The 14,496-nt window shown below is 37.5% G+C and overlaps 1 protein-coding gene across 9 annotated transcripts in view; it reads right to left on the bottom strand.

Annotated features, from left to right (window-relative positions):
- Nucleotides 1-6,216, bottom strand: part of STPG2 (sperm tail PG-rich repeat containing 2) — an 846,203-nt gene extending 839,987 nt beyond the window's left edge. For 6 of the 9 annotated variants that reach the window (XR_013168349.1, XM_077142790.1, XM_077142794.1 and 3 more), the window contains exon 1: nt 5,287-5,622. Coding sequence is in view for 7 of the 9 variants with exons in the window: in XM_077142790.1 (XP_076998905.1) it covers nt 5,287-5,395 (109 nt within the window). In the remaining 2 variants the exon portion in view is untranslated. Of the gene's footprint in view, nt 1-5,286; nt 5,623-6,171 lie in introns of those variants that run through there. The other 3 variants (XM_077142787.1, XM_077142788.1, XM_077142792.1) reach the window with 3 other exon arrangements.
- Between the last annotated feature and the right edge of the window lie 8,280 nt (nt 6,217-14,496).

Raw genomic sequence — 14,496 nt, 5'->3', positions numbered from 1 at the left:
AGAAAAATCTAGTAACAAAACTACTAGAATTAATAAACGAGTACAGCAAAGTGGCAGGTTGCAAGATCAACACTCAAAAAATCTGAAGTGTTTCTATACACTAGTAATGAACAATCTGAGGGGAAATCAAGAAATGAATTCCATTTACAATTGCAACCAAAAGAATAAAATATTTAGGAATAAATTTAACTAAAGAGACAAAAGACCTATACAAAGAAAACTACAAGAAATTGTTAAAGGAAATCACAGAAGTCCTAAACAGATGGAAGAGAACACCATGTTCATGGATTGGAAGACTAAATATAGTTAAGATGTCAATTCTACCTAAATTGATTTACAGATTCAATGCAATACCAATCAAAATCCCAACAACTTACTTTTCAGAAATAGAAAAACCAATAAGCAAATTTATCTGGAAGGGCAGGGTGCCCCAAAATGCTAAATGTATCCTGAGAAAAAAAAATGAAAATGGAGGTCTCACACTTTCTGACTTTAAGGCATATTATGAAGCTACAGTGGTCAAAACAGCATGGTACTGGCATAAAGATAGATATATTGACCAATGGAAAAGAATAGAGTGTTCAGATATAGACCCTCTCATCTATGGACAATTGAGCTTTGATAAGGCAGTCAAGCCAACTCACTTGGGACAGAACAGTCTCTTCAATAAATGGTGCCTACAGAACTGGATATTCATATGCAAAAGAATGAAAGCGGACCCATATCTCACACTCTATACAAAAATTAACTCAAAATGGATCAAAGACCTAAACATTAGGTCTAAGACCATAAAACTATTAGAAGAAAATGTAGGGAAATATCTTATAAATCTTATACTTGGAGGCGATTTTATAGACCTTACACCCAAAGCAAGAGCACTGAAGAAAGAAAGAAAGAAATGGGAACTCTTAAAAATTAAACACTTTTGCGCATCAAAGAACTTCATCAAGAAAGCAAAAAGACTGCCTATACAATGGGAGACAATATTTGGAAACGACCTATCGGATAAAGGTCTAGTATCCAGAATTTATAAAGAGATTGTTCAACTCAACAACAAAAAGACAGCCAATCCAATTACAAAATGGGAAAAAGACTTGAACAGACAACTCTCAGAAGAGGAAATACAAATGGCCAAAAGGTACATGAAGAGATGCTCAACTTCCCTGGCCATTAGAGAAATGCAAATCAAAACCACAATGAGACATCATCTCACACCCACCAGAATGGCCATTATCAACAAAAAAGAAAATGACAAGTGCTGGAGAAGTGTGAAGAAAGAGGCACACTTATCCACTGTTGGTGGGAATGTCAAATGGTGCAACCACTGTGGAAGACAGTTTGGCGGCTCCTCAAAAAGCTGAATATAGAATTGCCACATGACCTGGCAATACCATTGCTAGGTATCTACTCTAAGGACATAAGGGCAAAAACACAAACAGACATTTGCACACCACTGTTTATAGCAGCATTATTTACAATTGCAAAGAGATGGAAACAGCCAAAATGTCCATAAACAGACGAGTGTCTAAACAAACCGTGGTATATACATACAATGGAATATTATGCAACTTTAAGACAGAATAAAGCTATGAAGTATGTGACAACATGGATGAACCTTGAGGACATTATTCTGAGTGAGATTAGCCAAAAACAAAAGGACAAATACTGTATGGTCTCACTGATATGAACTGACATTAGTGAATAAACTTAGAATATTTTGTTGGTAACAGAGACCATCAGGAGATAGAAATAGGGTAAGATATTGGGTAATTGGAACTGAAGGGATACAGATTATGCAACAGGACTGAACATAAAAACTCAGAAATGGATAGCACAATACTACCTAACTGTAATACAATTATATTAAAACACTGAATGAAGCTGCACATGAGAATGATACAGGGAGGAGGGCTGGAGGCATAAACAAAATCAGAAAGAAAGATAGACATTAAAGACTGAGATGGCATAACCTAGGAATGCCTAGAGTTTATAATTATAGTGACTAAATGTACAAATTTTAAAAATATTTGTGCATGAGGAAGAACAAAGGAATGTCATTACTGCAGGGTGCTGAAAAGAGATGGTAATCAATATTTTAAAATTTCACCTTATGTGTGAGACTAAAGCAAAAAATGTTTATTTGGTACAAAATTTATATTTTGACTAGTGCATTTCCTAATATAACTTACATAGATAGCTTGATTGAACACCATAAGTACTTAGAATCTTGGGTAGGACATGAGATTTTGCTGGTTTGTCCAGAGTGATGCCCCGATGAATCCCAGAGTGATTCGATCAGTGAGTGGAACAGTATTTGCAGAGTCCCCTTCGGGAATGATGAGAAGGGGGAGAAATTCAACTTCCTCAAGTTGAATTCTTGATATTCTCACAAGCAGTGTGGACGACCAACGCTATAGGCTGAGCCCCCAGTCTTGCAGTTTGTTCATATGAAACTTAACCCCACAAAGGATAGGTCAAGTCTACTTAAAGTTTAGGCCTAAGAGTTACCCCCAAGAGAACCTCTTTTGTTGCTCAGATGTGGACTCTCTCTCCAGCCAACACAACAAGCAAACTCACCACCGTGCCCCTGTCTATGTGGGACATGACTCCCAGGGGTGTTGACCTTCCTGGCAACGTGGGACAGAAACCCTAGAATGAGCTGAGACTCAGCATCAAGGGATTGAGAAAACCGTCTCGACCAAAAGGAGGAAGAGTGAAATGAGACAAAGTGTCAGTGGCTGAGAGATTTCAAACAGAGTCGAGAGTTTATCCTGGATGTTATTCTTACGCATTAAGTAGATATCACCTTGTTATTCAAGATGTTATGGAGAGGCTGGAGGGAACTGCCTGAAAATGTAGAGCTGTGTTCCAGTAGCCATGTTTCTTGATGATGATTGAATAATAATATAGGTTTCACAGTGTGATTGTGTGATTGTGAAAATCTTGTGTCTGATGCTCCTTTTATCTACCTTGTCAAAAGACGAGTAGAACATATGGAATAAAAATAAATAATAGGAGGAACAAATGTTAAAATAAATTTTGTTTGAAATGCTAGTGATCAATGAAAGCAAGGGGTAGGGGTATGGTATTTTTAATTTTTTTTTTCTGTTTTTCTTCTATTTCTCTTTCTGTTGTCTTTTTATTTCTTTTTTGTTGTCTTTTTATTTCTTTTCCTGAATTGGTGCAAATGTTCTAAGAACTGATGAAAATGTAACTAAGTGATGATTTTGTGAATTACTGATTATATATGTAGAACAAAATGATCACATGTTAATGTTTTAGTTTGTTTCTTGTTAATTTTTTAATAAGTAAATAAATTTTTTAAAAAATTCTTTTAACAGAAAAAAAAAAAAGAAAGAATGAGGTCCTGAAGCATATGACAACCTGGATGAGCCTTCAGGACATAACGCTGAGTGAAATAAGCCAGACACCAAAAGACAGAAATTTGATGATTTCACCATTATGAACTAACTAGAACATGTAAACTCAGAATCTTATGATGTAAAATCTAGAGATAGACAGAAGACAGAGAAGGGGAGTGGTTACCTAATATGTACAGCATTGCTAATGAGGTTTAATTTTAATGTTTGGGGATGAATAGAGGTAGGATGGTAACTTATTATTGGGACTATAAGTAATAGTAGCATATTGTAGGTGAATTTTATTGAAAGTGCTTATTTAAAGTCATGTATGTCATCAATTAATGGTACAAATATAAATAAGTTCTTGCATGAACTACTACAAATGTAAAAAACAAAATAAAATAATAGAAGGGTATATGGGGAAAAAACACTGTACTGGTTTAGTAAAAAACAAATTTACTACACCAATACAGTGGGTCAACAATAGGAGGGATAACAGGTTTGAGATGATTTGGGTTTTATTTTTTATTCCTATTTCTGTTTTGGAGTAGTGAGCGTTCTAAAATTGATCATGAAGATGTATGTACAACAATGTGATACTATGAGCCAGTGACTGTATACTTTGGATGGTTTGTGTGATATGTGAATATATCTCAATAAATTTGAAAAAAAAAATAGGGGCAGGTATATGGAAACTCTATTTTCCGCATGATCTTCTTTCTGTAAATCTAAAACTTCTCTAATTTAAAAATAAAAGGGTGTTTAGAGACATAATCTTTAAAGATTATGAAGGATTGTTTGGAGAGGGCAAAAATAATTTCATGATTCAGCACCTAACAAATGCTTATTACTCCCAGCCATGTGTTCATATTAGTGAAATCATACAGTATCTGTCCTTTTGTTATAGGCTAATAGTTGGAAAAATGATGACGTTACCAATACCATGGGAAGAACTGCTTCTAAGAAGGGAGTGATCACTTATGTCAAAAAACAACGATTCTAAAGTATCATAGATGTAAGCATTTTGGATAATCAGTGATGGTCAGTAGGTTGTTAGGGGATAAATGCTGATATTAGGTTTTCCTCAGTCATTAAAATAAAGACAGACATAAAAAGCTCCAAGAATAATGATAGCAGATGGTAAAAAAGTAAAACCCAAGATGAAAACACTGACAGATGACAAATTTGTGCCCCACACAAAGAAAACTAGTATTTGTTTAAAAATACATAGTGCAGGTATAGGGAAAATGCAGGTTAACACTGGGAAATCATTTGGATGGTATAAAGCTCCAGAATATCATCAGAATACAAAAAAAGTAGAAAGCAAATTGAAAGTATTCATTAAATGTCTGACCTAAATCACTAACCGCAAACAAAAGAGAAAAGCAAATATTTAGATTATCCAAGCTTTTCTTTACAGAATGTGGGCCAAAGGGACCATCCCCACAGCCCCAAGCGACTCTCACAAAGAACTATGGATATCGTCAGACAGCAGCACGTGGCTGAAAAAATAGATAAGATGATCTTTAAATTATAATGTAAAATAGAAATATAAAAGTCACATCCTGGTAAATAAATATCTCTGGTTAATGTTAGGGAAAGTATGTGAGGCAGACAGACATGGGAAATCAAACAGAATCAGGAAATAAAAATCCTACATCTAGTCTGTAAAATTCAAAGTCTGATATAGAAAACCACCGCAGAAGCAAAAGCACAGGTCTTATTTTTACTAACCTTATGAAATGGGACAAATGATTTTACCAGTTCTCGTCTATCGGCTTCATGTTTTGTTACACTTAAAAAGTGGTAGTACTATTATAAATGGAAGTTCGCTTTATGTTTAACTCACAGGCACACAGAAGCCAAGACAGCTTAAGGTGAGGCGCCTGTCACAGGAAAAGGCCTGGCTTTCCTTCCATCTTACCTGTAACCTGCTGCTTCAGGAAAGGTACCTGATAGGAGCCAGGTCCCACATGGGCCTCAGTGCTGCCACCTTCAGCCAATCTGAGCAAGCGGGGAGCACGATCATACATAATGACCTAGGGAGGGACCTGAAAAGGTATAAAATACAAGGCGACTAGAGGAAGTGTTGGAGAAAAAGAAAGCAGACACCGTTCTGACGAAGTCTAGGACTAAAACCTGGGTTAAAAAAATCTAGAGTAAGGCACTCTTCCCACCAGTTCATTCCCGTCCGACTTTCCGCAGGCGGATTTTCAGCCCCAAGAAAAACGCGACCCGGATGAGGGAATGTACAGCATAGGCTCCCGCACCTGTGCTTCCGGCTCTGGCTCCGCCCACTTCGCTCCACTCCGGAAACCCGGGAGGAGGCGCTCGCAGGGACTCCAGGGAGAGGTTTAAAGCTGTTTTTCCCGACCCGAGCCTTGGGAGCATGCGCACGGAGCCACGACACGCGACTCGCTCCGCTGGATACCCTTTGTCCCCGGGAAGACGAGCGGGCTGACGGGGCTTGGGAGTCCCGTGAATTTATTGGTTTCTGTTCTAGGCTGTGCAGAAAAGCCCTATAAAAGGTGTTAGAAGACCTTGGAGCTAATTTGATCTGAGTCAGTTTCTTTATAAATTAGGGCGAATGGGAAGAGACGCATCAAGAACTATGAAAGAAAAGCAGTGGCGCGAACAGAGCCTGAGTTCCGCGAGCTCGCCCCCTCGCTCCTACTAGAACTACAGCACCACGTTCAAAGGAAAAGCACCTCTGAATTTATCCCGTAGGATAATCCAAACTGTTCTAAAAGAAACTCGCATTAGGGCCGGGGATAAGAAACCGGGAACCGGGGGTGGAGGAAAAGCTCACCAGTTGATTCAGATGATTAAACTGCTTCTGTTGTCAAAAGCCCCACGGGTAACCTATGGCAACGCCGATTCGTGACGGTTTGTAAAACAAAGCGAAAGCACTTGAAGAAGCCAGGTCCACCCCACCACTCCAATGGGTCTGTTAACTTTAGGCCAAAGGAATTTGGCTTTTGCGCAGGTCTTGAGAAGTTTATGTCAGAATCCACCTCAAGGTTTGGTCAGGCTGTTTTTTCCAGCAACAATCCTACCTATCCAGATTCTGCCTATCCTTAGAGACTTAGATCCACCTTGACCTTATTTTTCCCCTTAATGAGATGCAGTAGTTTGATTTTTCCATGTTTTTTTTATCCCGTTAATACTCTGAAGTACATGGTTTGATACTCAATTCTGCGCATCTTTTACTGTAATCTAATTGTGCCACATATATTGGCACACTTTACGAATAGCTATATGCTCAAGGATGTATCTATAATGCCTTTCTTTTTCTACTCTAAAGCTAGCTGAATAATTCATTTATTTACTCAGAAGCCCAATACCCTGCTGAATTCTGGGGTAAAGAGATAATAAAAGTTCTTGCTCTCAAGCATACTCTACCCAAGGGGGTTAGAGACATTTATAATCTAGACTAAGAGGTAAAAAGAAAGAAGTATAAACTGTAAGATAAGAAATATTCCAGTGCTTTGGAAGCCCCCTCTTTCTACTAAGAATCTACATACTAATCTGTTATCCCTTCTAACCTACTTCTTACATTTTGGCAAAAACCCTCATAGTTCTTTCATTGTTATTCAAACCTTCGAAGCTATTACAGATATCTATTGGGAAGATATATAATAAATTTACTGTTAGGGTTTATGATATATTAGTAAGAAAAGGGTCACCGAAGTAAAAGGTGGGAAATATATATGCTCTGGAGGTTGTTCCAGTGGTGTTTGTAAATCAGCTTCGTATTAGAAATTCCTTAAGGATCATTTGCCCTTAATGAGCAAAAAAGATATAACCCCAGAGATCAACTTCAGGTCTAGGCTATCTTTGCTGTGAGCACTGGTACAAACCCTCACATCCTCCATCCCTCTGCCTCTTCATGTCTGCAGTGGCCTGGATTGGCCCTTCCTTGGATAGTTTTGGGCTTAAGGTTGGGATAAAAGTGATAAAGCAAGTTTTATCTGCTTTCTCATTTAGATTTTGGCCATTGAGCCTAGTTTAGACAAAAGGAGTTCTTCAGAGTGTGTATCCTAGCTCATTCACAGACCTCTGAAGTGTTTCCCTTGTCAACTTCTCTGATTATTCTTTCTTCTCTCATCACTTTCTCTCTTTCTCCTTTGGTAATTTTCATCCATTTTCATAACTCATGTATTTCCTTTGAATACATAACTCTCCGATCCTGCATGTCCAAGTGTCTGCATCACACATAAATATGTGTTCCACTAATTCTTCAATTATATATTATGAAAACTTAATGTACTTTTCTCTCTGTAAAGCCTGATCCTCCTCATTACTTCCTATTTCTGTTCTTAAGAGCATTATCTCCCAGACATAAGGCATAAAACCTCCTGTACTCCGTGTACTCCCTTCACTCCCACTCTAAACAGCTACCAAGTTCTATTGTTTCCACCCCTGTGATTTCTGAAATCTACTCCCTCACCCCCATTTTTACTGTCATTATTTTGTTGATGCTCTCAACCATTATGATTTGGTCTATTCTAATAGCATCTCAACTGGCATTCCTTCCTCCAATCTCTCTGATGTAATTTATCACACACAGTGCAGCTAGGTTAATCTTCGTAATAATGATTTTTTTTCTCTCATATCTAATTTGTTTCATTAGAGAAATTGTACATTTAAAGAACAATCATGCATAAAATACAGGATTCTCATACACCACCCCAACAGCAACACTTGCATTGGTGTGGAAAATTTGTTACAATTGATAACAGTCTTTTTTATAATTCTACTATTTTTAACAGTAGTTGCATTTGTTACAACTGATGAAAGATTATTAAAGTAGTACTATAACTATTGTCCATAACTTATGTAGGGGCATTTTTCCTGATATTCCTGACCTATTTTTTTTATGCATGTCTTTGTTTTATTGCTCATCTACCCATAAACTGGATAAAGAAAGTGTCAGTCACAAGGTTTTTACAATCACATGGTCACACTATAAAAGCTATATAGTTATACAACCCTTATCAAAGATCAAGGCTACTGGATTACAGTTCAACAATTTCAGGTATTTCTTTTGGCTAATACATTAGAAACTAAAAAGAAATATCTATATAATGAGTCAGTAGTCATAATCATTTGTTAAATCTTAATTTCTCAGTTACTCCTCTTCCCTCTTATTTGATCATTCTCTCAATCTTCAGGGATATCTGGGCAATGACAATTTTAATTTCTTCATGTTGGTAAGACATGTTGACCTTATGGGGTCGAGGAATGAAACTGATGTTGTAACCAAGAAATCAGGATTTAAGGGATGATTTTAATATAAATATTCCTTTTTGCTTTCTGGTATATTGGAGTAGACAGGGAAATACCTGAAATCTCTGGATTGTAATCTAGCTGCCTTGATCTCTGATAATGTTTGTATAGCCCTTATCTTCTGCCTCTGTGATTGTAAAATCCTTGTGACTAACCTTCATCTGTACCTACATATCCAGTTTTTTTAATTTTAGGGTCTTGTAATCACTAAAGATAGCCCCTAATGTTTGTTAATAAGGGACTTGGGTCCACCCGAAACTAACCCACTCCAAGTCCCAAATTATCTTGGTGACTGAGACTGATCTAACCAAAGTGGGCCCTCCTGACAAGTGCAGTAGCTTAGACTTTAATCTGCAAGTCACCTATACCTCATTCTGCAGTTTTCTCTCATAGGTTCTGTGACTAAACATGTAATCAATCTGCGCATGCTCAATAATTAGAACACATCTGGGACCATTGTGCTCATTATCCTAAACCTGGGCCACCTTTTCTCTAATAAAGCTATCCAAATTACTACAGTTTGGGGAGACAAATTTGGGGCCATTAGGCCATCTGCTCTCCTACTATGCACCTAGTAATAAACTCTTTCTCTCTTTGAAACCCTGGTGTCTCAGGAATTGGTTATTGAGCACATCGGGCCCAAGAATCCAAAGCCTTTGTTCAGTTACAATGTTCTGGAAAAGACTGGTGCCCCTGTGTTTCAGAGCTTACCTGACTTAGGAACAATCTGAAGGCCTGAAGCTTCTGAAAAAATAAACTAAAGAAAAACTTTTATAGAATCTTAGATAGAGCCCTGGGTTTTCTTTAGGATTATCAGAAATAGTGTTGGTTGGAGCTTGGCATACTGTGGCAATTTGCAATATCTGACTGAAGCTTGCATAAGAGTAACCTCCAGAATGACCTCTCAACTCTTTTCGAAGTATCTTAGACACTGAAACTTTATTTTGCTTCATTTTTTTTCCACTTTTGCTCAAGAAGGCTGTTCTAGTTTGCTAGCTGCCAGAATGCAATATACCAGAAACCGAATGGCTTTTAAAATGGGGAACTTAATGAGTTGCTAGTTTACAGTTCTAAGGCTGAGAAAATGTCCCAATTAAAACAAGTCTATAGAAATGTCCAATCAAAGGCATCCAGGGAAAGATACCTTAGTTCAAGAAGGCTGATAAAGTTCAGGGTTTCTCTCTCAAGTGAGAAGGCACATGGCGTACACAGTCAGGACTTCTCTCTCAGCTGGAAGGGCACATGGCGAATACGGTACCATCTACTAGCTTTCTCTCCTGGCTTCCAGTTTCATGAAGCTCCCCCGGAGGCATTTTCCTTCTTCATCTCCAAAGGTCACTGGCTTGAGGACTCTCTGCTTCATGGTGCTACAGCATTCTCTGCTCTCTCTGAATCTCTCATTCTCCAAAATATTTCCTCTTTCACAGGACTCCAATAAACCAATCAAGACCCACCCAAATGGGTGGAGACATGTCATCCCCTAATCCAGTTTAACCATTCTTGACTAAATCACATCATCCAGGGAGGTGATCTGATTACAGTTTCAAACATGCAGCATTTAATAGAGATTATTCTACCTTCATGAAATGATACTTTGATTAAAACATGGCTTTTCTGGGGGGTATACTTCTTTTCAAATCAGCACAAAGGCATTCTCAATCTCATAATACCAGGGCCAGATTCATCCCTGGGAGTCATACTCCACATTGCCATGGAGACTTACAGTCCTGTGAGTCATGTTCCACGTAGGAGGAAGGGCAGTGAGTTTATTTGCAAAGTTGGATTAGAAAGAGAGACCACATCTGAGATTCAAAAGAGGTTTTCTCTGGGTAACTCTTAGGAATAATTGTAAGTAGGCTTAACTTTGCCGTAGGTCTCAGAAGGGCAGGCCTCAAGATCAAGGGCTTTGCTCATTAAATTTGGAGTCCCTAATGCTTGAGAGAATATCATGAATTCCCCAGGTAGGGAAATTTAATAGTCTCACATTTTCCCCCAGTTCTTCAAGGAGACTTAATAATGTTTTTGAGAATGTCACCCTTCTGCTCAGAAATCTCCTATTGCTTACTGAATAAGTTTAGTCTGGAAATTTCTAAAAATCCAGTCTACCTTTCCATTCTTAAATCTTCCACTGTTTCCCATTTACACAATTGACATATTGATCAAACAAACTCAGAACTTTCTGTCTCTGTGCTTTTGTTCAAGATTTTATCTTTGCCTGGGAATGCCCTAACTCTCCCTCTCATCTATAAATGCTAAATTCTAGACTGCATAATGTTTTAATTTCTCACTGTACTAAGTATAGCACATTTTAAAGAGTAGTTTTTATGTTGACTGTATTAGTGACTGGAAGAATATGCAATATGTAATGAAATATCAGCCAAACAATACTGCATTTAATAACAGCTTATATACTTCAAGTTTGATTAGAATGAACCAATTCTTTTGAATATTTTGTGTTTTGGATTTCTAATGCTGCCAGAATGTTAACATACCAGAAATGGAATGGCCTTTAAAAAGGGAATTTATTAAGTTGTAAGTTTACAGTTCCTAGGCAATAAAAATGTCCAAATGAAGGCATTCAGAGAAAGATACCTTGACTCAGGAAAAGGTCAATGACATTTAGTATTTCTTTGACATTTGGGAAGGCACGTGGCGATGTCTGCTACCTTTCTCTCCCAGCTTCTCCTTCAAATGACTTCCCCATGGGCATTTTCTTTCTGCAACTCCAAAGGTCTCTAGCTGTATGGGCTCTGAAGCTTTTTCCAAAATGATTTCCTCTTAAAGGACTCCAGTAAGCAACCCCATTATAAATGGGTGGGGACACATCTCCATGGAAACCAATCTAATCCAAAGGTTCTACCCACAATAGCATGGATCATATCTCCATGGAAACAACTTAATAAAAAAGATCCCATCAAGCAATGGATCTGCCTCCACAAGACTGGATTAGGAAAAAGAACATTTCTTTTCTGGGGTACACAGCAACCTCAAACCAGCACATTTTGGAACAACCAAACATTAATATGCATGGATTTAAAAAAGAAATTGACTGGGTTCACTTCCCAACCTATGCACTTCCCAAAAACAAACAAGCAAAACAAAGAAAGAAAAAAACAAACAAAAATTCAACAAATGGTACTGCAATAATGGGATACTCATATGGAAAAAGAATGAAATGTGACCCCGAGCATATAGCATACAAAAAAAAGGAAAGAAAGAAAGAAATGAACCACATTTACTGCAATTTCTTTCAAGTCCTAAGGATTTTCACAGCATTTGCTGATAGTCTATTAGCCATTTAAAGAGTCTGAGACAAAGAGAAAAAGTTTGGAATAAAGGGAGCCAAGTTTTTGCAAACAGAACCAGGAATCACAGAGTTCTCCACTCGTCAGATTTAGGTATGTTTATACTAGTAAGTACATCTTATACTATGTAAAAATTATTAATATGAATATATATGCAAAAATATCATGACCAAATAAAGAATATTAGATAGAGAATCAGCTGATGATATCCACTTACTCTATCATGCTATTAGAAGATTTGCAAATGTAAGATGATGCTCAATAAATGTGCATCAAATTAAATTGAATTTCCAAGTCCAGTGAAATTATCTGGTTTAAAAAGAGAGTCCATTACACAGAGTTCTTAGAACATAGTAACCTAAATGTGGCTTCTCTCCTCCACTAACAAATTTAATATATCTGACTCTCTCCTAAATAAAAGAGTTTCTGTGGCCTAAGGGCAGCCAGATACAGGTGAAGCCTTGGGTTCTATGAATGATCCACTAAGGGAAATGGGAGGAGGGCTTTCCTCCACGTAGAATAAGCCCTCCCACCACTTTCAAGGATGCAGCCACTGACAGTGTTTCTGCAAGCATATCTGAACCCTTTAAGCTGACAGTGAAAGACATAAATACATCTAAGAGTATCCAGCAGCCAGAAAGGAAGGTCTGCCAAAATAAGTTAAGTTCAGAGCATGCTAGAGGAGACAGATGAGAACTAATAAAAATAATAAGGCAGTGGGGGGGGTGCAAGGATAGTTCAGTGGTAGAGTTCTCACCTGCCATGTGGGAGACCGGGTTCAATTCCTGGTCCATGTACTTCCCCCAAACAAACAAACAGGCAAAACAAACAAACAAACACAAAAATTCAACAAATGATGCTGCAATAACAGGATAGTCACATGGAAAAATAATGAAATGTGACCCACCATACAGCATACAAAAAAAAACCACAATAAGATCACTTGGGAAATTTCAAGTGCAGCACAGAAAGGAGCTTCTGAAGCTAAACAAATGATTTCCCAGCTGAAAAATTATGTAGATTAATTGAAGGAAACACTGGTCATCATTGAATTTCTTGCTTCAGAAGACCGAAAGTAAGAAATATCTCAAAATAGAGAGCAAAAAGTCTAAAGAGACAGAAATATAGAGGGAAGAGATCTAGAAGATAGATCAAGAAGAACTAATATTCAAATAATAGGCATTCTAAAAGTGGAAAAGGAAAATAAATAAGAAAAATAATTCCCCTAAGGAAAAGACCTGAATCTCCAGATTAAAAAGACTAACTGTGATTGCATTGAGATTAATGAGAAATAAAATACATGTAAACATATACGGAAAAATTCTTATTGTGTCAAATAAACAGAATAATTTATCTAAAGGAAAGAATCAGAATGGCATAAATGTTCTCAATTTTAACACTGTAAGCTAGTAGGCAAAGGAACAATAGTTGCAGATGACTAGATAAAAAAGAGATAGAAACTAAAAGATATGATAACAAATAATGTTATTCATTTGTCAGGGCATAAATAAGACATTTGGATATGTGAAAATTTGGAAAATGCTATTTACTTTCAACATAAAGCAATGAATAATCTGGGGAAGGACTCTAACCAAAGAATAAATTATCTAGATGAAAAGCCTCAAGGTAGACTGTAACTTAGAGGAGACAAACAGTGTTGGCCAATGCACTTTTTTTTGTAAATATGTAAGTGAAAAGACTCAGTAGACAAGAAATTAAGAATAGCCTAATAAACTATATCACAAAAAAAGGTAGGTATTTGGGGATGTCATGGATTGAACTATGTCCTCCAACAAGGCATGTTCAAGTCCTAAGCCCCAGTCCTGTGTATTTGACCTTATTTGCAAATATGCTCTTAATTAACCTGAGGTCAAAATCAGGGTGGGCCCTAATCAGATTTTACAGATGTCCTTATAAGAAGGGGAAAGGAAACACAGACAAGAATATATGGGAGAATGCCATGTGAAGATGGAGACAAGAAAAAAGACCATATGGAGACCAAGTCAGAAATGCACCAACAAGCCAAGAGACATCAAGGATTGACAACAAACTCCAGAGCTAAAAGAAGCAAGGAAGGATTCAACCCTACAGACTTCAGATGGAACATGGCTTTATCAACACTTTGATTTTTGGACTTCTAGCTCCAGACCTACAAAACAATAAATTACTGCTGTTTTAAGCCACTCAATTTTTGGTACTTTGTTTCAGCAGTCCCAGAAAAGCAATATAGGGGAATTGTACAGAGTGGTGACAAAAAGTGTCCCAAAGATCATGGCTGATGGGAAAGAGGAGATTAGAAAGAAGGTGTGCGGGTTTGAATCTGTGGTGGACCCCTTTAATCCTCATTCAGTATTGCTGGGTGAGAGCATTTTTATTGTTTCCATGAAGATGTGACCCACCCAATTGTGGGTGGTAACTTTTGATTAGATGATTTCCATGGAGGTGTGTCTCCACCCACTGAAGGTGGAGTTGCTTACTGGAATCCTTTAAAAGAGGAAACATTTTGGAGAGAGTCCTTTTTTGGTAGAGCCATGAGAAAG

This window comes from Tamandua tetradactyla, chromosome 24, assembly GCF_023851605.1.
Source record: "Tamandua tetradactyla isolate mTamTet1 chromosome 24, mTamTet1.pri, whole genome shotgun sequence".
Lineage (NCBI taxonomy): Eukaryota > Metazoa > Chordata > Mammalia > Pilosa > Myrmecophagidae > Tamandua > Tamandua tetradactyla.
This window is presented reverse-complemented; position numbering and strand designations above follow the sequence as displayed.